The sequence below is a fragment of the Hevea brasiliensis genome, chromosome 4, assembly GCF_030052815.1.
Source record: "Hevea brasiliensis isolate MT/VB/25A 57/8 chromosome 4, ASM3005281v1, whole genome shotgun sequence".
NCBI classification, from domain to species: domain Eukaryota; kingdom Viridiplantae; phylum Streptophyta; class Magnoliopsida; order Malpighiales; family Euphorbiaceae; genus Hevea; species Hevea brasiliensis.
In genome coordinates, this window is record NC_079496.1 from 1,869,890 (window position 1) to 1,895,121 (window position 25,232).

Consider the following 25,232-nt stretch of genomic DNA (forward strand, 5'->3'; position numbering starts at 1 on the left):
AGTTCAAATATCACCTTTTCATAAGTTCAAATAATTGATTATTTGTACTTTACACTTGTTAATAATTTTTACCATTAGAGTCCTTTTGTGCCTTTCTTTACGCCTCCCATTAATCTCTCTCTCTCTCTCTCTCTCTCAAATTGCTGTATTAGGACATGAAAACAAAGAACATGGGTCCAAGGCCCATAAAAGGAAACAGAGGCCTGCCGAGTCCTCTCCCAGTAATAGTCTACCCCGTACTTGGAGAAATTATAATATAGCTGTACTTGGGGAAATTATATAATATAGTTACGATGCAGTATTAATATTTAACATATAAAAATAGTTATAATTTTTTTAAAAATATATAATTTTTAATATATGAATAAAATTAAATTTTATAAAATTTATTATAATTTATTTATTTTTTTATAATTAATTTTTTATTTTATATATAGTTATCTATATAAAATAATCGATGTATTGTATAATTTATTTTATTTTTAAGGTGTTATTTTGTGGGTAAAGAGGCCCACAAGCCGATTTGATTAGAATCAGTTGTTCCGATCCATGAAAAAAATATTTTTAAATAAATTATAAAAATCAGTTCAATTTTATTTTAATAATTTTAATTTAATTTTAATTATAATTTTAATTAATAACTATTATTTTTTAAAAAGGATTGGTTTGAATCATGTTAAATTATTAAATTCAATCTAACCTAATTCGAGATTTAATATGAAAATAAATGAAATTGAGTCTCTCTTAAAATAATTCAAATTTAATTTAAATTCATTAAATTTTTAATTGATTTTGAGTATAATATAAGACTTTATTTATTTCATAAAAAATATTTTTTATATTTTTTAGCATTTTGAGGATTTAGGCTAATTAGTCAATGTAAAATATTTTTTAAATTAAAAGAAAAATTATGTCATTTTTAAGGAAAATGACTTCCTTTTCTATAAGAGAAAATCATTTTTTATTGTTTAAATTTTAATAATCTTATTAAAATATAAAAATATTTATATATACATGAAATAAACACGTATTATTAATTTAATATAATAGCTCAACTCAACTAAACATTTATCCCAAAAATTTATTGGGATCGGCTATATGGATTCTCTTTCTCCACCTTAAACGATTTTGAGTTAAATCCTCGGAAATGTGTAATGCTTATAGGTCATGTTGTACTACTTTCCTCCAAGTCAGTTTAGGTCTACTCCTTCTTTTCTTTCTATCCTCTTACCAAATGTACTCTAATTGTGTATTTGGAGCCTCAGTATGTCTACACTTCACATAACCAAACCACCTCAATCTCTCTTCTCTCAACTTATCCTCAATTGACACAACTCCTACTTTTTCTCTAATACTTTCATTACGGACTTTATCTAGTCTAGTATGGCCACTCGTCCACCTTAATATTCTCATCTCCGTAACTCTCATCTTAGACGCATACGGCTCCTTCATTGCCCAATACTCACTACCATATAACATGGCCGGTCGTATGGCTGTACGGTAAAATTTTCCTTTCAACTTATTGAGAATCTTGTGATCTCATAAAACTCCCGTAGCACGTCTCCACTTCAACCATCCGGCTTTAATCCTATAACTAACATCCTCCTCACAACCCCTATATACTTGCAGTATTTAGCTGAGATATTTAAAATGATTGCTTTGGAGCAATACAACTCCATCCAAACAAACTCTTTTCCTATCACCAGTTCGGCCTTCACTGAACTTACAATGTATGTATTCTATCTTTGTTATATTTAATTTAAAGTTATTTGACTCTAGAGTACTTTTCCAAAACTCTAGCTTTATATTGACTCCTTCTCGCGTCTCATCTATCAAAACTATATCATCCGTAAACATCATGCACCAAGAGATACTTTCTTATATATATTTCATCAATTCATCTACAACTAATGTAAAAAAGTAAGGGCTCACAGCTAAATCTTAGTGTAATCCAATTGAGATAGGAAAATCTCTTGTGTCCCTTCCCACTGTGTGCACAATAATAGTTGCTCCTTCATTTCAACACTTGTATGTACGTAATAGATACTCTTTTTTATTCTAACACTCTCCATAAGACATCTCTTGAAATATTATCATAAGCCTTATCCAAATCAATAAAAACCATATGTAAATCTTTCTTCCCATTTTATATTTCTCCATTAAACTTATAGTGAAAAAGATCACTTTCATAGTTGAACAATCGGGCATGAAGCCAAATTGATTAGGAGAGATAGAAGTGTCATGACACAGTCGATGTTTTATAACTCTCTCCCATAACTTCATAGTATGACTCATGAGTTTAATTTCCCTATAGTTTGAGCAACTCTATATGTCTCCCTTATTTTTAAAAATAGGTACTAAAATACTCATCATCCATTTATCAGGCATTTTCTTTGAGTTTAGATTAAATAATCTAGTTAACCATGTTACTTTCATATCTCCCAAACACTTCTACACTTTAATTGGTATTCCATTGAGTCCACAGGTTTTATCCATTTTCATTCTCTTAAGTGCTTCATTTACTTCTGAAGATCTAATCCTTCTAGTGTAATTCACATTCTTTTCTATTGTTCTGTAGTTTATATTCACGCTCTTACCACTTTGATTATTATTAAAGAGATCATTAAAATAATTTCTCCATATTTCTTTAATGTCCTCATATTTCACCAATACTTTTCCTTCTTTATCCTTAATGCACCTAACTTGATTGAGATCTTGACATTTATTTTCTCTCCTCCTTGCTAATCTATAAATATATTTCTCCTCTTATTTAGTTCTAAGTTTCTCATATAACTTTTCAAAGGCCTGCGCTCTTGCTTGACTAACTGTCTTTTTTGCCTCTTTCTTTGCTATCTTGTACTATTCATAAGCCTCGTTATTATCACACTTAGGTAATTTTTTATACCATTTCCTCTTTCTCTTCACTGTCTTTTGTACTTTCTTATTCCACCATTATCTCTCTTTTGAGGATGGTCCGTGTCCTCTAGACTCTCTAAGTATTTTTCTAGCTACTTCTCTAATCTTTGATGCGATCTGTATCCACATAGCATTGGCCTCCACATCCAGCTTCCATGCTTCAGACTCGAGAAGCTCATTTTTTAACTTCACTTGCTTTACTCCTTTGAACTCCTACCACTTTGTTTGAGCTATCATATTTCTTCTAACCTTACTTGAATTGTTCCTAAACTTGACATCCAAGACCACTAACCGATGTTGACTTGTTAAAGCCTCTCCTGGAATAATCTTGCGATCTTTAAATAGAGCTCTATTTGTCTTTCTGGTTAACAGAAAGTCAATTTGCCTTTTATATTGTTCACTTTTGAAAGTCACTAAATGCGACTCTCTTTTTATAAAGTAGGTATTTACCAGCATTAGGTCGTACGCCATGGCAAAATCTAGGATGCTTTTGCCCTCCTCATTTTGGATACCAAAACCAAAATCTCCATAAACATTCTCACAATCTTGCCTATCACTTCCTACATGTCTATTCAAATCTCCACCGATGAGAATATTCTCTTCATTCGGTATGCTTTATATTAGATCATCTATATCATTCCAAAATCTTTGTTTACTCTCATAGTCATATTTGTAGGGCATAAGCACTAATTACATTTATTATTTCTCATTATAATACTAGCTTTACTAGTATAATTCTATTTCCTACTATTTTCACAGCTATTACGGCATCGTTCAATATTCTGTCTATGATTATACCCACTCCGTTCTTGTTCATCTCATTTTCAGTAAATCACAGTTTGTATCATGAATTACCCACTTCCTTGCTTTTCTCTCCTACCCATTTAGTCTCCTGAATACAAGCAATATTCATCCTTCTCCTTTCCAAGGTGTCCACAAGCTCCATTAATTTTTCTATAAGTGATCCAACATTCCAAGTACTAATTCTGATTCTCCTCCTATCCTATTTCTTCCTAATTGATATCATTCTATGATATTTTCTATTGTTTTTCTATGGCTATCTTGTGTTCTGTTCCACTATCTGTTTTACTATCTGTTCTATGGACTAAATTCTTTACCCATACTCATCCATTATGTGGGAACCCTTGCTCATTTAACACCACACCCGGGCGCCGGTATGCCGCGTTGCTTTTGGTGAATGTCCTACACTCTTGCATATTTCTTATTACATCCGAGTTCCAATGTAGCGCATCGTAAATAGAGGACGCTCCAACGTTTATATCGTAAGAATCCATATCATGAGGTGTGACGAAATTTTTACGTTGGTTGTTACCTACCGCAACCCTCCTCCTTTGTTCGAGCTTAGGACCAGCTAAACACAAACTACTTAAGTAGAGTTTAATTTAATATTATAACTAAATAAAAAAAAATATTTTTGTGAAAAATATTTAAAAAAAATTCATAGAAAATATTTTTCATTATAAGTCATTTTTTATAAAATAAAGGGAGCCTAAATTCATATTTTTTTCATTATCATTTATCAATTATAAACCATTTGTTAATTTCAAGTATAATGTATGTCACGACCCAACCTATGGGCCGGATCGGCACTAGGACCTGGGCCAGCCTAAAGCCCCCGAGGCCCGTAGTAAGCCTAACTGTTCATTTACCCAATTCTAAGGCCCATTTGGGCCCAATTTCAAACCAAGCGGAAGTCCGCCATAAATGGACTTTTCAACGGGGAGTTTTCGACTCACCCGACCTGTAAACACAATAAATACTCAATTGGGGAGCTCAGTTCACCCTCCACATACTCATCAGCATAAAAATAAATGGGAGCTCAGCTCCCTCATCCAATCCATCAAACATGCATAGAATATTAAATTTACAGGTCCAAAATAATAATTTAGTTTACAGACCCAAATCAAATAAACATTTCTAACACATGCGGAAATTCTAAGATTTAACAAGTTTATACAAAGTAATAATTGACTGCGAGGAGAAAGCGGTTTATCCTCAAAAATATCCTCTTGGCTGTAAAAATTTTTGACAGAGGAGCGTTCGAGAGAGTAAAATATCAATTTTAACCATAATCTCTATAACTATCTAAAACTAATGCACCTGTAGAGTGAAATGCAACATCAACAACATTTTCACATTATAACATCAAAAGGTAATTGGAGCACTCACGCACCTGTAGCATCAATCATAACATATGGGATGATCCTATACTCTCTTAAATCCAACTTTGGTGCCAAGAACTCAAGCGGACTTTCGCTTAATAAACCAAATCGAGGTCCCGACAAGAGAACTCAAGCGTGACTACCCGCCCTATCCATAGTCCACACCATCACACGCACGCCAACGCACGACATCGCCTCCAAATTACCGCAACAACATCATGGCACTTTGATTATCAATGCATCATAAATGCCTAGAGTTTAACTACATAAATATATGCATATAAGTGATGCATGGGCATGCTTGAACATATAATAATAGTGAAATTACAATTAAAATTAATATTTTACTCACACTTGGACTTACAATCAATGTGGCGGTGGCGAGGAGGAAGAAGGTGTCGACTCCGCGTGACAATTTTATTACAATCATTTAATAAATTTGACTCAATACAAACAAAGAAAAGACCAATCGCCTACTAAGTCGAAAAAAAAGAAAAGTCTCTATACCTAGTAACCTACCCAACCGCAAAAAGGCTCAAATCACACTTCTATATTCGCAACTCATATATCCACAGTTCAATCACATCACAGCCCTCCTCGCCCATCAAATCATCATTCATCACAAGATGTAAAATTGCAATTTAGTCCTTATAATTGATCATTTTCGCAAAAAGCGCCCAAATAAGCTCTAAAAATTCTAAAACTTTGCCTCATGTCCTTAGCAATATTACTAAGCTATTGCAAAAGAATCATAATTTTCTAAGCTACCACGAATATTTTATGGATTTTTAATCCTATTTAAGCACTAGAAAATTATTAAAAGCAAGGTTGGGTTTACCTTTGCGATTCCGACTTAAAAAAATTCATAGAAAATATTTTTCATTATAAGTCATTTTTTATAAAATAAAGGGAGCCTAAATTCATATTTTTTTCATTATCATTTATCAATTATAAACCATTTGTTAATTTCAAGTATAATGTAAGACTCCGTTTATTTCACTAAAATATTTTTTTAAAATTTTTTTAGAGCTTAAATTTATATTTTTTTATTATCATTTATCAATTATAAACCATTAGTTAATTTGAAGTATAATATAAGACTCTTTTTATTTCACTAAAATATTTTCTTGAAAAATATTTTTTATATTTTTTTATATTTATGGTATTTAAAACAGTTAATAAATGTAAAATATTTTTTAAATTAAAGGAAAAATTAAATTATTTTCATTTTTAAAAGAAGAAGTTACTTTTTATTTTTTAGGCTTTGATGATCTTATTAAAATATAAAACTACTTATACATATATTAAATAAACACAGACCATTAATTTAATATTATAATCAAATAATATAAAATATTTTCATAAAAATATATTTTAAAAAAATATCTTTCATATATAAATCATTTTTTGTGAAACAAAAAGAGTCTAAATCCATATTTTTTATTATCATTTTTCAATTATCACAAATAATAACACTTGTGGACCTCTAATGGCAAATTGCATGTTGTCCATCTCACATGCATTATTTTTATTAATTAATTAATTAATTAATTTAAATAAATAATCATTAATATTATTAATAAAAAATTGAATTTAAATAAAGAAAAGGTTTATTAATTATTTAAAGAAGGAAAGGTGGTGGAGTCTACTCTTTGGCTTCCCTTGTCATGGTCCTCAATTCAAGCTAACCTGTCCATGATCAGTGCATGCAAATAAACAAATCATCGCTTAAAAGATGTCCAAAATTAAGCTGCATTTATTAGTGAGATCGTGCGTTTGTGCCCTAAAACCATGAATGGTCCCCTCTGAATCCCTCCAAAAATCTCTCGTCTTCTTCCATTAATCAAAGTCATATGACTTAATCAAACTGCCACAACAACACAAACACAGTATTCTAAATGGATGGATAGATCCATGAAACTCTATAATTATAGACAATTCACTTTTGCTTTTAAAGATAAATATTGTATGAATGATCCTTATTTTTTCTTGGCCCATTTATTGACCCTTGGAGAAAATTATTGGGGTTCAATGGAAACATTTGGGGTTTCTTGATTTCATCTCAACCGTTTGATTGACAGATGATTTTGGTTAAAAAAGTAAAATTAGTGGCTGAGATGATATGGTTGAGTGGTCTAATCTGATGCAAAGGAACATCATAGAGAAAGGGATTATGAAGAAAAATCCATGGATAGCAAGAAAGGGACTCCCTCTCTTCCTAATCCCTCTCCCAACCTTAACTTTCAATTCAATGTCCTCTTTATATTTTTTACCTTATTATAAGTTGAATTTTATTTAAAAATAATTAAAATATATGAATTTTAATATAAAATTTAATTTAAAACTTATAATTAAGAGTTAGCTTTGCTTTTTTATTTCTCCTCTACGCTCGGTTACAATCTGACCATTTTTGGCCTTTCTTTTGTTGCATCTCTCGCTTCTCCATCTCTCTCGAGAAAGCAAAAATCTAGTGAAAAGCCCCTTCAGAGTGCCTAAAAGGACCACGATCAAGAAAAAAGATTTATAGCTTGTAACAAAAAAAGATTTTTTTAATTTGCAAGAACCATTGACATAGATAATGATGGATGGTATAATCACAAGAGGTGGCGGTGGAGGTGGTAGAGTTGGTACTGGTGAAGAATACGTAGGTGATGGTATGCAATGCAGTGAACATCCTTATAGAAACAACCCAGGTGGGATCTGTGCTTTTTGCCTTCAGGAAAAGCTTGGCAAGTTGGTTTCTTCCTCTTTTCCTCTACCTATTCGTGGCCCTTCTTCTTCTGCTTCCTCTTCTTCTTATTCTTCTTTTAGATCTGATATTGGTGGCGGTGGTGTTGGCGCCAGTAATGTTGGCCGTGGTGCTTCTTCACTTTCGCTTGCTGCGCGTCCCACATCTTCAAAAGGTCGAAATGATGGTGGAAATAGTTGTCACTATCAAGATTACTACGCGAGGAGGGCCAGGATCCCTTTTCTTTTGGCTAAAAAGAAGAAAAAAGTCATGGTCTCATCATCATCAGATCGTGATATTGTTTTCAAAAGAAGCAAATCTACTACAACTCCTGCAAGAAACCATTTCTTGGACGCTTCCACTGATGATTGTGAGGAATTTAGCTCTACAAGAAGAGGTGGGTTCTGGTCATTTCTTTATCTTTCTTCCTCCAAGTCTTCTACTACCAAGAAAACAGATAAGGTGTCATCATTGACAGTAAAAACAACAACAACAAGAAGAAGTGGGTATATGGTGAACCTCGAGGAAAAGTGCTTGGGGTCTTCTTTGTCCAAGAATGGTGACATTGTGGTAGTAAAAGATGATGATAGTCCTAATAGCCAAGCCATTGCCTCTGCTTCATCTTTTGAGAGAAAGGTTTCAAGATCCAGATCCGTAGGATGTGGAAGCAGGAGCTTCTCTGGTGACTTCTTTGAGAGAATCTCAACTGGGTTTGGAGATTGCAGTATTAGGAGAGTGGAGTCACAAAGGGAAGGCAAGCCAAAGGTCCCTGCAGCCACCTCTAACATGAATGAAAGAGTCAAATGTGGTGGTATCTTCGGTGGGTTCATGATCAATTCCTCGTCTTCATCTTCTTCTTGTTCTTCAACATCATCATCTTATTGGTTTTCATCTTCAGCAGAAGATATCAATGGGAAACCAGCACCTGGGATTGCAGCTGGGCCTTTTGCTCATGGAAGGAGTAGAAACTGGGGTTTTGCTTTCGCTAGTCCAATGAGAGCTTTTGCGAAGCCTTCTTCAAAAGATGGCAAGAGAGACATCATCAGAGAAGCTTCTAAATCCAATAAGAGCAATGCTCCAAACTTAAGTGTCATTACTTCATTGTTAGGTGTGAGAGGCTAAAGAGAGAAGAATCAAGGGCCTGTTGGGTCATAATACACAAGTAAATTTGGTCATCTTTGTTGATTTCTGTGTTTATTATTGTTATTATTATTCTCCAATCTTGGTCTCAGTTTCATAAGTAATGTTACGCCTGAATTTTTCTTCCTCTGAAATTTTATGTTCATATTTGCAAATTATTCTCTTTTAGATAGTTTCCTTGTAATGTGGGGCTGAAAAGACCATCCATTAAAAACCCAGGCGAGCGTGTGGATTGTGGACTAGTCGGAGAAGGAGAAGAAATGTTGACCAATAAAACATGTGTTTGTCAGTTCACTATTGTGATTTGCTGGTGGGTTTTAGTGTGGAATTTGTATTCTTTAATCTCTTTTTAGTGTTCAATTACTTTTAATTCTGCATCTGATGCAGTGACAAAGAAATTATTATTATTATTATTATTTTTAATATCAAATGCATTTAACAATAGCAAGGACTAAGTTTGGATCCTCACATGGTACACATGTCTGGTGATACTGGACACACTGGAAGCTCTATGATCCTATTTCTGCCTACCATTTACCTGGTTGTCATGTCTAAAGCCAGCCTCCTCGACCATTTATTGAGTCTTATGACTTTTCCTCTCTTCCCCCCCCTCCCCCCCTTTCTTTTTTTCAAAGGTTTTGTTAGCAAAATTAATAGATTGCTTACATTTTTCTTTTACCATTTCCAGTTGGCATAAAGTGATGATGTAATTAGATTACGGTAATTGATTAGTCAAATTTAATTATCCATTCTGTCTATGTATTGTAAACAAAAAATTTTTGGCAGTTCCTGTTTTGCCAGCTGCTTCAACTACTGTGCAAGCTTTAGTTTTATTATTTCTCAGCTACTTCTACCCTGTACAATGGTATGAAATGGAAGGCTCTTATAAAATCATACCGCTTTGCTTCCATATACACACACACACAAGTAGATGTTCTTCTATGTTATTGCTATAATTGCAGATTAATTAAGGTGGACCTTTCATCATATCTGGTTCATGTAGCATGTAGACACCATATTTTGACCGACCTTCGAAGTCAAGGAACTTTGAAATTGAAACTTTATTATCCGCTCTCAACTGATGTCCCCAATCACAGATAGCTTTTCCGGACTCAACGATTGCTCGTCCCTGGAACAAACCGATCTCACGCTTAAGTTAGATTGTTTTCCGATCTCTTAGTCTTTGTTAGATGAGTTTAAGACAATATCAGGTCTCCGGACCATCCAATCTTGCCTACCAATGTTTTCTGATCTCTCTGTGTACAAATATCGCAGAGCTTCACTTGACTAATGTTGTGATCGAGCTTCTCGCTTGAATGCCCCAGATATCTCTCAAAATGAAGTTAAGGTTTTTATCCGGTCTAATAATGGTTTCGATATTAAAAGTTCAAGTCAATGTTGAATCTCTACAATTCTAATATTTTAAAGTTTCATCCGGTATTTGGTCATGACTTAGTCCGATCTCATATTCGCGTATAATATTTTTCCGATATCTTATCTTTTGATTAATAGTCGCTCTTAGGTTTAACGTTCAACCACATTCAATCAACTAAGTACTCAGTCTGGTTTGGACGATGTCCGATCTCATCAGGAAATTGAACATAAAAGAAGAGGACTTCAATTCATTTCAAAATGAAAATATACAGTCATTCAGCAGGAGGGTCTCCCCCAACCTGCTCCCCGGGTACATTATCATTTCTCTCATCCTCTCTCTCTCTTGGGCTCCTCCTCGCTCTCCTCCTTACCCCTAGGGACAAGATCTATCATCCAGGAGAAGTATTCCTCAGGATAGCGCCTTACAAGCTCGGCCAGAAGATCGCCATGTGCATTCACATAAGCACCAGCTTCCCTCGTCACAGCTTCTTTTTCTTTCACTCCGATCTCTTCGATAAAGCGAGTGACATCGGCAGTTCGGCAGGCCCGAGCTTCTTCAAGTTCTCGCTCCAGTTCGGCTATCCTATCCTCATAAGATTTTGTCCGACCCTCAATCTCAGCGATGTAGTCCTGGGCAGACGAAAGTTGGGACTTGGCTGAAGCCGCATCCTGGACCGCATTCAGAATTTCCTGTCTCAAGAGATGAGCCTTTTCTCTTATTATGTGTTGATTTACAAAACTCTCTACGCTCAAGCTCATCGTCTGAGCCAGGAGATCGTCAATGCTATCCGGGGTCAGCCTGTTCCGGTTGTCCTAGAAGCAAATGGTGGCTCCCAAAACTTTGGCTAGGCTAGGATTCTCCCAAACTGAGCGATTTTTCTCTAGCGAGTGGATGAGGACCTGGGCACCACGAGAGAGGATCCTCATAGCAGGTTGGGAAGGCCCCCTTCTGCACTTGAAGAAACTGACGGAGGTGGCGGTTCATCTTGTCAAGGAGGGGAAGGAGCGATCTCTACCTCTGGGATCGGCTGTCCCGAAAGTCGAGACAAAGAGCCCGGCACTTTTGCCGAGTCTCGCCCTAGCGTCTGGGATACCGTAGTAATCTTCATTTCTCGCACCTTCTGGGCAACCTCTCTTTTTCGCTTACGGCTCTCTTTCGCGCTCTCGCCTCTAGCCATACATACACGAAAAATAAGTTAGTGAGATCACCTACGTTAGGAGGCTAAAGATTTAGGTTATACCGATCCTGGGTTCGAGGTCAGAGAGCTGCAGCTCATAATCTTCATTGGCGATCATCTGCATTAGCCACCACTTCAGTTCGGCCATAACTGCATCTAGGCATGAATACTTATGAGTGGTCGCCTGATCCTTCAATTCCTTTACCATGACGTCCTCGTCTCTATTTAGGGCGATCTTCTTTGGAACTGAAGGGACCAGGTACTGCCAACTCCGTGGGATACCCTCGAAGCCGTTCGGAATCTTGCTCCTCAATATAAATAACTGGTTCTTCCAATTCTTCAATGAAGAAGGGAGATTGGTAAAGAGCCCACAGTGTGGCTTGGCTTGGAAGAACCAATACTCGTCATCCTTTCGACGAGTGAGCCTATGCAACTTAGCAAAAACCTTTGCTGTAGGCTCGACTTTTTTAGCTCTGCATAAGCCTCTGAAAGCCACCAGAATCCGTGATGAGTTCGGGTGCACTTGGGCTACACACACTGGGGAAACCAAAGCTCGGCCTTCAATTGTTCTTCATACACCATGATCACGTCATTTTCGTCAAAAAAATGATTAACTCGGAGATCGCCATGACATCTGATAAGCTCGAAAGAGTCAGTCCGAAGGTTATACTCTTGACTAATGGACTGCAGATCGATTTCTTGGAGGACCGACGGCAACTCATCCACAGGAAGATTTTCTTTCCTTGAAGAAGATGCCTGTTTTGATTGGGTCGTCCGATCGTGGGCTGAGACAGAGGTTGTAGAAGGTTCAGGTCACCCACTCGGCCTGACCACCTCAACTTCGTCCGATGTCCACGAGATATGAATGGAGGGAGGACTAGCAGCTCTCTGATCGTTGTTACTACTCATTTTTAGAAAACAAAAAGAAATTAACCGAGAAAAGATCGAAACCCTTATCGGAGTCTAAATCGGTGCCTGAAAACTTTAGAAAATGAGAGGAAGTGTTGAGATTGCTAGGGGAAGGTCTGAAAATAACATAAGGAAAGAAATGACTCACCTCTCCCCTATTTATACCCGTTTGAGCATTAAATGCTCACGAAGTCCCAAGTGATGCATCGGTTAAAGGAACCGGGCCGCCACCTTGACACATCGCAAGAAGGTTCCAGAAATATAAAAAATCAGATAAATGAGATTGGTTAACTAAGGTCATCAAATTGAACAAACTTCCAAACCCACGGATCGGCGAATGGCTAGTCGTCTAGGGATCAGATCGGATACACTTATCAGAGATCGGAAAAATAACTAATGCAATAACAAAACAAAAACATTTAAATAAAAATTTCGTTTCATTTCCAAAAGATCGGATTACATCATTTGGGCGATCTCTCAAAATTAGCAATACATTTTACCTAGCTTAAGATTGCTCCGAGGCCCAGAATGTTGGCCTATGTCAAAGCCTAGTCTTGTGGCTGAATCAAAAGATGTGTTTGATCAGAAAGTAAGCCACAAATATTAGATAGATGTGCAGCTCAGATAGGGTGACTATGACTCTCATGATATTGAGCGGAGTCATCGCCAATGTCATTGACTAGAACCGAGCTGCAATCGGGACACCCGATATGGTTGGAAGCCAAATAAACTTGAAGAGGCGGTCACTGACATCGAGATTGAAATTAGCAGTCCTCTTGTCCAATATCGGTCTACCGATTGTACCGATAGACCGATTCGAGATAGGCACAGCCGTCACTTTCGATCTTGATCGGTAAATTAGTTCAGTTCCCTCACTATCATTAGATGACGTTCTCATAGCTCTCCGATCATCGGGGTCATAAATATTCAGGCGAGGGGTGAAGGAAACAGTCGAAAAAAGATCAAAATGGCCATCATAATTAGAATTATCATTGGAAAAGCTCGAATTGGGGAAGTGGTGCATTAAAGATAAACTAAAAAAGAAAAGGTGAAGTGTGAAGGTGATTTCCTATCGCTGCATATATATGGGGCCTTGGCATTTATTGCATACAGAACCCGAAGTGGATGCATCAGTAACTGAAGAATTTATTGCTTTGACCAATGCAAGTTAGACAGAGAGGAAAGATCAGGAATGAGAGAGATAGAAAAATAAGAGGGGACTCAATGCAAGAGATAGAGATCAGAAAAAGGGATGGTCATAATAGGAAAATCGGAAGAAACAGGAGATGACTTATAGAGATCGGAGAACGTAGAGGGGTTAAATAACTTCTAATTAACTCTCTTTATCGTCAGATCAGAGTTAGTTAAAGTATTTGCAGACATGATCAGATCCTCAACACGCATCTCATTTGCAAGGATGCCTTCCTAGCCGCCAAACACCAAAGCAGTTAAAGCAGCCCGTACATCCCTATCTCCATCGTTGAACGTAATTGTAAGGATGGATCCGGAGCCCTTGGATCAAAAGCAAATGACAGTTTTGGCGCCTTTTATTCCCAGCCTTTGGATCCATTTCGTAAGGCAAGACCCTGGGCCATTAGATTAAGAAGAGAAAGGACGGATATTCTGAACGGAATCTGGACCCTCCATTTTTATTCTCTTTAATTCTCAGACATCAAATTATATCCTTTTGAATCTAAACCCTCCATTTCCCCTTGGCAAGATCCTGACCCTTCATTATGGGCACCCGTTCCCTATAAATACTTGCATGTAATACTGTAGAGAGGACAAAAAAAAAAAAAAGAAGGTGGTGATTATCGTGGAAAGAATCTGGATTTTGATTCAGTCTTGCCATTTTGAGCTTTCGAAGTATTGAGAAACTTTAGAAACCAGTTTTCTGAAGTATTTCATGAAAAGGAGCTCTGAATCCTGAAATTTTCATTTTAGTGCCTGTGCACCACCCTCTGAAAACATCTTCACTCCGCCTCATTCCCACCACTCTAGTATCTATGTATCATCTTCAGAGTTCAACTTCGTTCCGACCTATTCCCATTGCTTCGGGTAAGTTCGAGTCCTTCGGCCGTTAACTTTCACCTCTGCAAAATTTGTGGATACCGGAGTCAGCTCATCTGTCTCCTCAATTTCCCACAGGTAAGCGTCTAAACTATTATTTTGTCGAATATCCTTGTTTCATTTTCTCTAGTTTTCTTTTAAAATTTCTTTTACATCCAGTCGCACTAAATCTCAAAATAGATTATCTAGGCCAATAGTTATTTCCTGCGTCTTCTTTTATTTCATTCATAAATTTCATTTATTGTCACTTAGTTTTCATTCCTTTCGAGAGTATACGTTCGAGTCATAGACAACTTGTAAATACTCTAAAGAATATAGACCATGGTATTTTAACATGAGAGTTTTGGGTTGGGACAAATAAAAAAAATGATAAAGAAAGATAGGTGTAACAAAAGGTCGAATAGATTAGAAACAAGAATAAGTCAAATAAACAAGTTATGAGATCGGGCCTCGGAACGAACTCAGCCGATAAGACGATAGATCAGAAATAAAATAAGTTCAGATCCCGAGCAAGCAACTAAAAAGAGATCGGATCAAAGAGTTCAGATAAGACAATCACGTAGAAGATCGGCGAAGAGTTCGGTCTTGCATCCACTATGTAGTTATAAGTTCCCGTAGGCTGGGAAAAGCTTTACACGGGTTTTCCTGTGCCTTCGGTACTTCATTCCCACACAAAAAGGAGTCAAGAAGGACCCTTTACCAAAATCCTTAGTTCTAAGTTCTTACAGAATGCCATTCTAATAAACACATTAAGAGTTCGGGGGAGAGTTCTTACCCGAACTCAGTCTAATTTTTAAACGTAAACACATTAAGAGTTCGGGGGAGAGTTCTTACCCAAACTCAGTTTAATTTTTAACGTAAACACATTAAGAGTTCGGGGGAGAGTTCTTACCTGAACTCAGTTTAATCTTTAACGGAATATATTAAGAGATAGAGGAAGAATTCTTACCCGAGTTCTCAATTAAAATTCTTAACACTAAGAGATCGGGGGAGAGTTCTTACCCGAATTCTTAGTCAAAATCGTAATAAAATATGTGGAGATCGGGGGAGAGTTCTTACCCGAAATTTTCCGCTTAAATTTTAACAGAATACATTAAGAGATCAGGAGAGAGTTCTTACTTGAATTCTCTTAGCTTAAATCCAAACTAAAAAATCACAACTTCAATATTCGAATTAACCCCCAATAAAATTCATTACACAACACCTATTCACCGAAGGGTCATCTCATGTACTCATGTTCTTGAGCAACCATAAATAGTAAAATATCAAATATTCCTTTTATCCGCATAAAGGATTAACATCATCATTCTAACTCTAAATTATCAATTTATAAAGAGCATAATATTAAACCTATTTACCTTTGTAGAGGGACGAGGAGGGATGCCTAACACCTTTTGCACCTGTATACGAACTCCGAACTTAGAATCTTTTTTTTTCAAAGTGGATTTTAATTTTTTAAAAAATAATTTTCTTTAATTTTTCTTAAAATTAAATTGGCAAACTCCTCACTTTTCTCACTTCGGTGAGAATTCATTCGGCAATCGCAAAACCTTTGCTACATAGCATACAAGTATAATGAAAATTCAATACTAAGTTCACGTCCAAGGAAGAAAAGAAAATCTGAAAAATCATGGAGCTTTGACGAAGCATGCAAATGGAAAAAGACAAGCAAAAAGGCTGCATTATGGGACACTGATACTGAAGCAGAACATTAGTAAAGTGGAGAACTCAATTGACTTTGGGTCATCGGGAGGGTGCAATGTCCTTGAGATCCCCGTGAAGGCTCAAAGAAAGAGTTTATGCCACATGGCGAAATTCAGTTCTACATGCATTTAGGGTTCAGGGGCTTGTAATTTTGCTGTCAAGATAAGGACCCAACAGAATAAAGGATCAGAAGTGTTTGTACCATTGCCATTTCTTCAAAGAAACTTCACAGTATTTCAAATTTTGATTCCAAATTGAGTGTCTGAGTTTAAAATCCATGTCAATTGAGATTAACAGGTTTTAAAATGTTGGAAATACAACCTTCAACAGATAATTGGTATCAAAGTTGATTTCTTTTTTAATAAATTCCAGATCTATTTTACCATATAAATAATTTGTATGTACCCCTTTTGAATTCAGCCAAAATATGAATTGAAAGCAAATTAAGCAGGCTCTTCTATGGGCCTGTTCTAAATTAGCACTGCCATAAACTCTTCCCCTACATGAACATGAATACAATTAATGACTTCATGGGTTTGCTAATCTGTTATTAGAGTATAGCCGTTAGTGGAGAAAATTCTTGTCTGATCTCTCCTAAACTCAATTTGCCATAACAGATCTATGACAAATGGAGTCTAAATAGAAAAAAAAATCCAACAAGTCCTAATTTTCAAGACATGCTTCCCTGGTTAGGGTTCATCCCAATATACAGGATACCTGCATCTTATCTTCCTTAAAATTATAATTTTTTTAAAGTAATTAAATTTTAAACTCGAAACCTCATAAATAATTACCTTTAAATTTTCATACCATTAAAAATCAATAAGATAATATTGTAAGTAAAATTGAAAGTTGAAAATCTCATAGCAAAAGAAAGAAGAAAGACAATAACAAAGGACTAGGAAGTGAGATATATTTCTAGTTATAGTTTTGATGGAAGAACACATCATAGCAAAAAGTTCAAAACAAACTATCTTATAAGCTGCCCAAAAGGGACTAGAGTGAACACTACCACAAACCACAAACCACAAACCTTGTGGGTTGTGGCCTTCTTCTACTTCTAGTTTGGCCTAACCCTGTGGTTCAATAGCATTTCTCGAAGCTCAGCTGGGTCGATCTCAGAACCACAATTAGCTGGCCTGTAGTACCCTGTGATGGGATCTGGAGCCCATGCAGATGAGGCCCCTGAATCTTCTTTAATCACACCCCTTTCTTGCACTTTCCTCACCATACCACTCCTTGACCCTCCCCTACCAAACACTGCCTCTTGTGGCGCAGCCGCATAGCTCCTCCTGATTCACATTAATCTACTGTTAATATTAACAAACTGGGAAAAAGAAATGCTTTTGCAATCTGCAAAATTGATTAACGGAAGCAAAGGTGATGGAAAATAGCCAAATAGGCATAGTCATGCTCAATCAATTCAAATTCAAAAATCCTTTTCTTTCTTAAATCTTAATCATGCAAAAAGTTCAAAAACAACATCTTCCCATGGCTAATAGAACAAGAAAATTACAAGAACTTTCCTTTTCCCATATTTTTCTGTAAAGAAAAACAAAATCTAGATATATGTATCAAGAACATGAAAAATCCAGAAGAGAAAAGAGCAAGAGCAGTTATATGCTCACCGAAAGATAGAAAGGGAAAGACCATCAACGAGAAGCTTAACACTGGAGGGAAAGCGAGCCATTTTTTATTCCTTATATATATATATATATATATATATATATATATATATATATGGAGAGAGAGAGAGAGAGAGAAGGTGATACTGCAAAGAAGCTAGTTATTCTTCTGAGAAATGAATTCTCAAGAAGAGCACTTCTTCTGCAGCACCTTGCCAGCGGCTCGCTCTCGCTGCTCAGGTGGTGCTGATGGCGAAGGTAGAAGACTAGGGTAAGGGCGTGTTTATATAGGAACGGTTCCACGCCTTTGGTAAACACTTTTTTCCCCCTTAACTGTGTATACAGTTAGTAGGTTAATATTAATAAAAAGAATAGACTAACACCATGTTCCACAATGATTATTAATCCAACATTTAATATTTTAATTAGAGTCAAAATATTATATCTTTTATTTATATTATTTAATAATATAATATTTATATTAATTTTTAAAAATTAAAAAAATAATTAATAAAAAGTTATTTCTTTGAATTTTTAAATGTTTAGAGAGTATTTTAATTAATAAAATTTTATTATTATCTTTAATGGTTAATTTAATAACTATTTTTATTGAACAATACTTTCTATTAACAATTAATATTTAATAGCTAGTAAAACAATCGATAACTACTAAAATAGTTAATAGCTATTAAAATAATTAATATTATTTAAAAGTAAATTATAAATAATTTATTTAATTTTTTTTAATAACAATAAAAAAAGTGAAGACTCACATTTAAATATATTAAATAAGTAATATACAGATAATTCACTTAAAAATTAATTAATAAAAGACTATTTGATTAAATTAAAAGAAGATTGAATTTTGATAAAGATTTAAGATTACTCAATCTTATCACTTTATACGTGTCTTGGGCTATCTATTGTGGAATTATTCAATAGACTTTGCACTCAATTATAAATTATCTTTGCATGATGGTGCTTGGATTAGGACAAATTTAGGTATAGAAATAACAGGCATGTGAGAGTACATTGAAAGTGGATGGACGATAGAGAGTGCACATGATTAGGGAGGTGGAGGGGTGTTATTTGCTTACTTCTAGGTAACGTCTCTAGTGGGTTCTAGTTTTGAAGGTTGAGGATTCAAGGCAAGGTCCGTCCATGAGTGGCCACGATAATTTGCGACTTTGGCGTGATTGTCAATATTAGTGCCACGCCAACCCCACCTTCTCCCTTGTCATTTACCATACTGTCTTGGATTTTCAACCTTTGAGTCATTTGACAAGTGTCCTTTTTCTCACTCCTTTGATCATCGCGGACGGCTTCAAAATTGTTATCCCTTTAGCCTTCGATTCCTACATGATAACAATCCATTGGTTTTAGAAACTAGAGTTGGTTTATGAAGCCATCCTCTATTCCACAATTTCATCATAAAAAGGGGACTCTCTAGTCTCTCCAAGCTATCCAAGCCACCCATGGGACTACTAATTCATTTGAAAATCCAAGAAACACTCTAGATGTTTTCTGCTTACGTATAGAGAGATTTTTAAGCCATGTTAATAGGAGGTGTAATAAAGCAGCCCATAGTTTAACCATGAAAGAAAGCCTTGCATAATGAAATTTTCTTTTATGACCCCCTGTCTCGAGTGAACTTTGTAATTGGCTCTATGCATGCTTCGTTACAGTATCAATGAAATTACAACCTTTAAAGAGAAAACCTTAACTCAAGGTTGGAAAATGCTGGTTTTTAAACCTTGAAAAACCTTGCATTACTTTAATAAATCTCTTTCCAAACAAAGGTTTAGACACTCAGCAGCTATTGTTCCAAATTCTAACAAGCTAATAACTAATCAAAATCCATGTGCATGAAAACAGAAAGCAGGCTAGAATACTATATCAAATGCAGCCACAAGGCAAAAGTAGCTAGCAGCAAAAGATCAATGTTCCTTCCTATATTAGGGATGACGAATGCTATTATGGATAATATACCAACTCAACTCAACTCAACTCAACTAAGCCTTTATCCCAAAAATTTGGGGTCGGCTATATGGATTCGCTTTTTCCACTCTGAACGATTTTGGGTTAAATCCTCAGAAATGTGTAATGCTTCTAAGTCGCATACTACTCTCCTCCAAGTCAATTTAGGTCCTACCCCTTTTTTTCTTTCTATCCTCTAGCCTAATGTGCTCTACTTGTCTAACTGGAGCCTCCGTATGTCTACGCTTCACATGACCAAACCACCTCAATCTCCCTTCTCTCAACTTATCTTCAATTGGCACCACTCCTACCTTTTCTCTAATACTTTCATTACGGACTTTATCTAGTCTAATATGGCCACTCATCCACCTTAACATTCTCATCTCTGCAACTCTTATCTTAGATGCGTAGGACTCTTTCAGTGCCCAACACTCACTACCATATAGCATAGCCCGTGTATGGTAAAATTTTCCTTTTAATTTATTGGGAATCTTACGATCACATAAAACTCCGTGCACGTCTCCACTTCAACCATCCCGCTTTAATCCTATGACTAACATCCTCCTCACATCCCCATCTACTTGAAGGTGAGCCTAGATATTTAAAGTGATTACTTTGGGACAGTGCCACTCCATTCAAACTAACTCCTTCCCTATCACTTTGGCCTTCTATGAACTTGCAATGCATGTTTTCTGTCTTAGTTCTACTTAACTTAAAACCCTTTGACTCTTGAGTACTTCTCCAAATTTCTAGCTTCCTATTGACTCCTTATCGTGTCTCATCTATCATAAAAAAAAAATACGCAAAAATAATTCACCAAGGAATACTATCTTTAATAGTTTTACACAATTCATCTAAAACTAATGTAAAAAGATAAGGGTTTATGGTGATCCTTGGTGTAATCCAATTGAGATCGAAAAATCTCTTGTGTCCCCTCACAATATTAGTTGCTCCTTCATACATATCTTTCAATACTTGTATATACCTAATAGATATCCTCTTTTGTTCTAACGCATTCCACAAGACCTCTCTTGGAACACTATCATAAGCCTTCTCCAAATCAATAAAAACCATGTGTAGATCTTTCTTCCCATCTCTATATTTCTCCATCAAGCTTCTAATGAGAAAGATCGCTTCCATAGTTGAACGACTGGGCATGAAACCAAATTGATTGAGAGAGATAGAAGTATCATGACGTGTCGATGCTCCACAACTCTCTCCCACAACTTCATAGTATGGCTCATGAGTTTAATTCCTATAGTTTGAGCAACTGTATGTCTCCTTATTTTTAAAAATAGGTACTAAAATACTCTTCCTCCATTCATCGGGCATTTTCTTTGAGTTTAGGATCTTATTAAATAATTTAGTTAACCATGCCACTCCCATATCTCCCAAATACTTCCACACTTCAATTGGTATTTCATCGGGTCCACAGGCTTTACCTACTTTCATTCTCTTAAGTGCTTCCTTTACTTCTAAAGATCTAATCCTTCTAGTATAATTTACATTCTTTTCTATTGTTCTATAATCTATATTCACGCTATTTCCATTTTGACTATTATTAAAGAGATCATTAAAATAATTTCTCCATCTTTCTTTAATGTCCTCATCTTTCACCAACACTTTTCCTTCTTTATCCTTAATGCACCTAACTTGATTGAGATCTTGACATTTCCTTTCTCTACTCCTTGCTAATCTATAAATTTCTTTCTCCCTTCTTTAGTTCCAAGTTTCTCATATAACTTTTCAAAGGGCTCTTGCTTGGCTAATCGCCTTTTTGCCTCTATCTTTAATATCTTGTATTGTTAATATGCCTCATTATTATCACATTTAGGTAATTTATTATACCATTCCCTTTTTCTCGTCTCTGCCTTTTGTACTTCCTCATTCCACGACCATCTCTCTTTTGAGTGTGGTCCATGTCCTTTATACTCCCCAAGTACTTTTCTAGCTACTTCTCTAATCTTTGATGCCATCTGTATCCACATATCATTGGCCTCCATATTTAGCTTCCATACTTGGACTCAAGAAGCTCATTTTGAACTTCACTTGCTTTACTCCTTTGAACTCCCACCACTTTGTTCGAGCTACACTATTTCTTCCGACCTTACTTGAATTGTTCCTAAACTTGACATCCAAGACCACCAACCTATGTTGACTTGTTAAAGCTTCTCTGGAATGACCTTGCAATCCTTGCATAGAGCTCTATTTGTCTTTCTGGTTAAGAGAAAGTCGATTTGGCTTCTATGTTGCCTACTTTTGAAAGTCACTAAATGTGACTCTCTTTTTATAAAGTAGGTATTTGCTAGTATCAAGTTGTATGCCATAGCAAAATCTAGGATGCTTTTTCCCTCCTTATTTCGCCTGTCAAAACCAAAATCTCCATGAACATTCTCATAACCTTACTTATCACTATCAACATGTCCATTCAAATTTCCACCAATGAAAACATTCTCTTCATTTGGTATGCTTTGCATTAAATCATTCATATCTTCCCAAAACCTCTGTTTACTCTCCTAGTCCTATTTGTGGGGCATAAGCACAAACTATAATTATTGTATATCCGTCTACTACTAGCTTTACTATTATAATACTATCTCCTACACGTTTCACATCTACTCTGCGTCTTTCAATGTCTATGATTATACCCACTGTTCTTGTTTCTCTCCTTAGAAACCACAATTTGTACTGAATTACCCACTTCCTTACTTTTCTCTCCTACCCATTTAGTCTCCTGAATGCAAGCAATATTCACCATTCTCCTTTCCAAGGTATCCACAAGCTCCATTAATTTTCCTGTAAGTGATCCAACATTCCAAGTACCAACCCTGATCCTCCTCCTATCCTGCTCCTTCCTAATTGGTCTCCTTCTATGATATCTTCTATTATTTTCTATGTCTATCTTGTGTTCTATTCCACTATTTGTTCTATTATCTGTCTTATGGACTAACTTCTTTACCCACACCGTCCATGATGTGGGAACCCTTGCTCACTTAACACCACACATGGCGTCGCTGAACGCCCTACACCCTTGCATATTTATCACTACACCCGGCGCGTCGTTAGTAGAGGACGCCCCAACGTTTATATCATTTGAATCCATATCATAGGGTGTGACGAAATTTTTACGCTGGTTGTCACCTACCGCAACCCTCCTCCTTTATCCGGGCTTGGGACCGGCTAAGCGCAAACTACTTAGGCGGAGTTATGGATAATATACCAATAATAAAAAAAAATAAAAAAAACTTGAACAAGGAAAATAGCTATGTCAAAATATCAATGTCTTAAAAAGTCCAAATAATTAAATAAAAAACCTAGATCAAGTAAGAAATGTCACTCTGAAGAGGGAAAAAAAATTGAGATAGAGGCATGAAAAGGACAAGTAGATACATTCTATTCTCCATCCTCTCCTTCATTCTCAGCAATGTTAAAGTATCTCAGCTCGTAAACATTACGATCCTTGTTGGAAGCAATGACCCGAAGCCAGTCTCGCACATTGTGCTTCTTCAAGTACTTCTTTGTCAAGTATTTCAGATACCTGCAAAGGCAAAATGAAAATCAACCCAAGATGATGCACTCATTGGGATCTCACAATAAGGTCGCAATAAGAGACATGTATTACTACAATATTCATGCAATACTTTCAACCCCTTATAAGCAAAGATATAAATTTCATCAAAATTTTACTAAACTCATGCAGAATGGCCTTATTTGGAATAAATCATTTACTAGAGAATTGAATTCTCACACAATCATGTTTGATTTCTATTTCCTTTAAAAATGAACTTTTTTTTTTAAGGAATTGAATTCTTTCACTTTAGAATTGAACAAAAAGAAATGAATTGAATTCTTATAAAATTCTAGTTTGAGTATACACTTATATTGCTTCATAATTCCAATTAATGGAATAGAATAAGGCATAACGCCTTCTACATACAGAGGTCTTTGTATTGCTACAATACACAGGATAAAATGCTGCGGCCCACTTTCAACAGCAATGTAACGGACAATTTAGTTCAATAAATTCTTATCAGTATTCTGCCAATTCCAATGTAATAGCTAATTACCATGTCTAACTAGTAACTCTACAAGAATACACGCACGATACTACATATGTATACATGCAAGCAATTTACCGTTTGGAGAAGTTGGAGTCAGAGGTGACGTTAATCTTAGACTTCTCACGGGTGACGGTGACGGAATCACCGAGAGCCCCGGCTTTGCCGCCGACTTTGATGCGCTCCTGGAGGAACTTTTCGAGAGAGGCAATATCCATGATCTTATCCTCGACTGGCTTCGAGCAATCAATAGTGAAAGTTGCTCCCTTCTTCTTCCCCTTGGCTCCACCGGCACCAACTGCTCCACCTCTGCTCATTTTCTTCACTTCTCTTTAATTTGACTGCTATATACACAGAAAACAGATGCGAAGATATAACAAAACAGACACATAAATATGCATACACCTACAGACACAGAGAGAGAGATATAGAGAGCCTTTTACCCGATTGGATAGAGACGTTAGGGTTTTGGAGCGCCGTAGCCGTGGAAGGGAAGGGAAAACGAGATTTGCAGTAAGGTGTTATATTGCCACTACAACAGTGCAACTGCAAGTTCACCCATTTGAATTGGGCCTCGTGACAGCCCTTGGGTACAGCTCCGCCCAACATTTCATAACATGGATTCTGCGAATTAAATTTAATTTAGAAGAAAAATTTTCTAGATTTACATAATTATCTCTCTTTTTTTTTTTTTAATTTCGTAATGTTATCATAATTTCAAGGATTAACTATAAATTATTCAACTATTAAAAGAAAGTTAAAAGGCTGACTAAAACGAAAATATTAAAATTTTAACTTTATCTATTTAATAAATTTATAAGGATGAAAGTATTAAAATTAAATAATGGACAATTATGAAAACTAAAAAAGATTTAGCTTTTTTCTTACCGTTAAGTCACTTAAATACAATATTTGCAGTGGTTTTTTCTTTTATATATATATATATATATATATATATATATATTTGCAGTGTTTTTGAAAATAATAAATTGGTTAAAAAAAGAGAGTTATGAAATGTTGAAAAATATACTTACAAACCACTTACAATTATATAAACAATTGAGTTTCCCAAAAGAAAATATAAACAACTTGTTTTAAGAGAATAATCGTATTTAACGATTCGAATTAATTCTGAAGTTGCTTGAAAGCAAAAAACTAGACCTCATTTATTTTTGCAAAATTATGTGTTTGTGTGAACTAATTCAGTAAAGTATCATTGACACTTTTCCTTAACTAAAAGTAAAATCTTTGCAGTTTGTTTGAGTGGGAAGTTGTTTTCAGGTGTAAGTTTTTAAAATAATGAAGTTATTTAGAATAAAGCTTTCAAGGAATAAAATTTTTAAATCTCTAAAAATATTACTTTTTTTCAT

At 35.6% G+C, this 25,232-nt stretch overlaps 3 protein-coding genes across 7 annotated transcripts; 1 reads left to right on the forward strand and 2 right to left on the reverse strand.

Moving 5' to 3' along the window:
• Positions 1-7,401: 7,401 nt before the first annotated feature.
• On the forward strand, positions 7,402-9,385 carry LOC110633035 (uncharacterized). Of its 3 annotated transcripts, none has more exons than XM_021781478.2 (2): positions 7,402-8,647; positions 8,726-9,385. In XM_021781478.2, the coding sequence occupies exons 1-2, from the start codon at positions 7,678-7,680 to the stop codon at positions 8,947-8,949; spliced, it is 1,194 nt and encodes a 397-aa protein (XP_021637170.2). In that variant the 5' UTR covers positions 7,402-7,677; the 3' UTR covers positions 8,950-9,385. The 3 variants fall into 3 exon arrangements, with proteins under 3 accessions (XP_021637170.2, XP_021637171.2, XP_021637169.2); XM_021781479.2 differs by having other exon boundaries at positions 7,406-8,647; positions 8,729-9,385; XM_021781477.2 differs by having other exon boundaries at positions 7,416-9,385.
• A 7,705-nt stretch (positions 9,386-17,090) lies between these two features.
• On the reverse strand, positions 17,091-18,096 carry LOC110633015 (late embryogenesis abundant protein Lea5). Its single transcript, XM_021781444.2, has 2 exons — positions 17,831-18,096; positions 17,091-17,494 (listed from the first exon to the last, which is right to left on the reverse strand). Exons 1-2 carry the CDS (start codon positions 17,890-17,892, stop codon positions 17,263-17,265), a joined length of 294 nt encoding a protein of 97 aa, XP_021637136.2. The 5' UTR covers positions 17,893-18,096; the 3' UTR covers positions 17,091-17,262.
• Positions 18,097-18,750: 654 nt separating this feature from the next.
• On the reverse strand, positions 18,751-24,469 carry LOC110633107 (60S ribosomal protein L22-2). Of its 3 annotated transcripts, XM_021781581.2 has the most exons (4): positions 24,306-24,461; positions 23,941-24,206; positions 23,195-23,342; positions 18,751-19,182 (listed from the first exon to the last, which is right to left on the reverse strand). In XM_021781581.2, the coding sequence occupies exons 2-3, from the start codon at positions 24,177-24,179 to the stop codon at positions 23,198-23,200; spliced, it is 384 nt and encodes a 127-aa protein (XP_021637273.1). In that variant the 5' UTR covers positions 24,180-24,206; positions 24,306-24,461; the 3' UTR covers positions 18,751-19,182; positions 23,195-23,197. The 3 variants fall into 3 exon arrangements, with proteins under 3 accessions (XP_021637273.1, XP_021637274.1, XP_021637272.1); XM_021781582.2 differs by lacking the exon at positions 18,751-19,182 and having other exon boundaries at positions 23,051-23,342; positions 23,941-24,203; positions 24,306-24,469; XM_021781580.2 differs by lacking the exon at positions 18,751-19,182 and having other exon boundaries at positions 23,051-23,342.
• Positions 24,470-25,232: the final 763 nt, after the last annotated feature.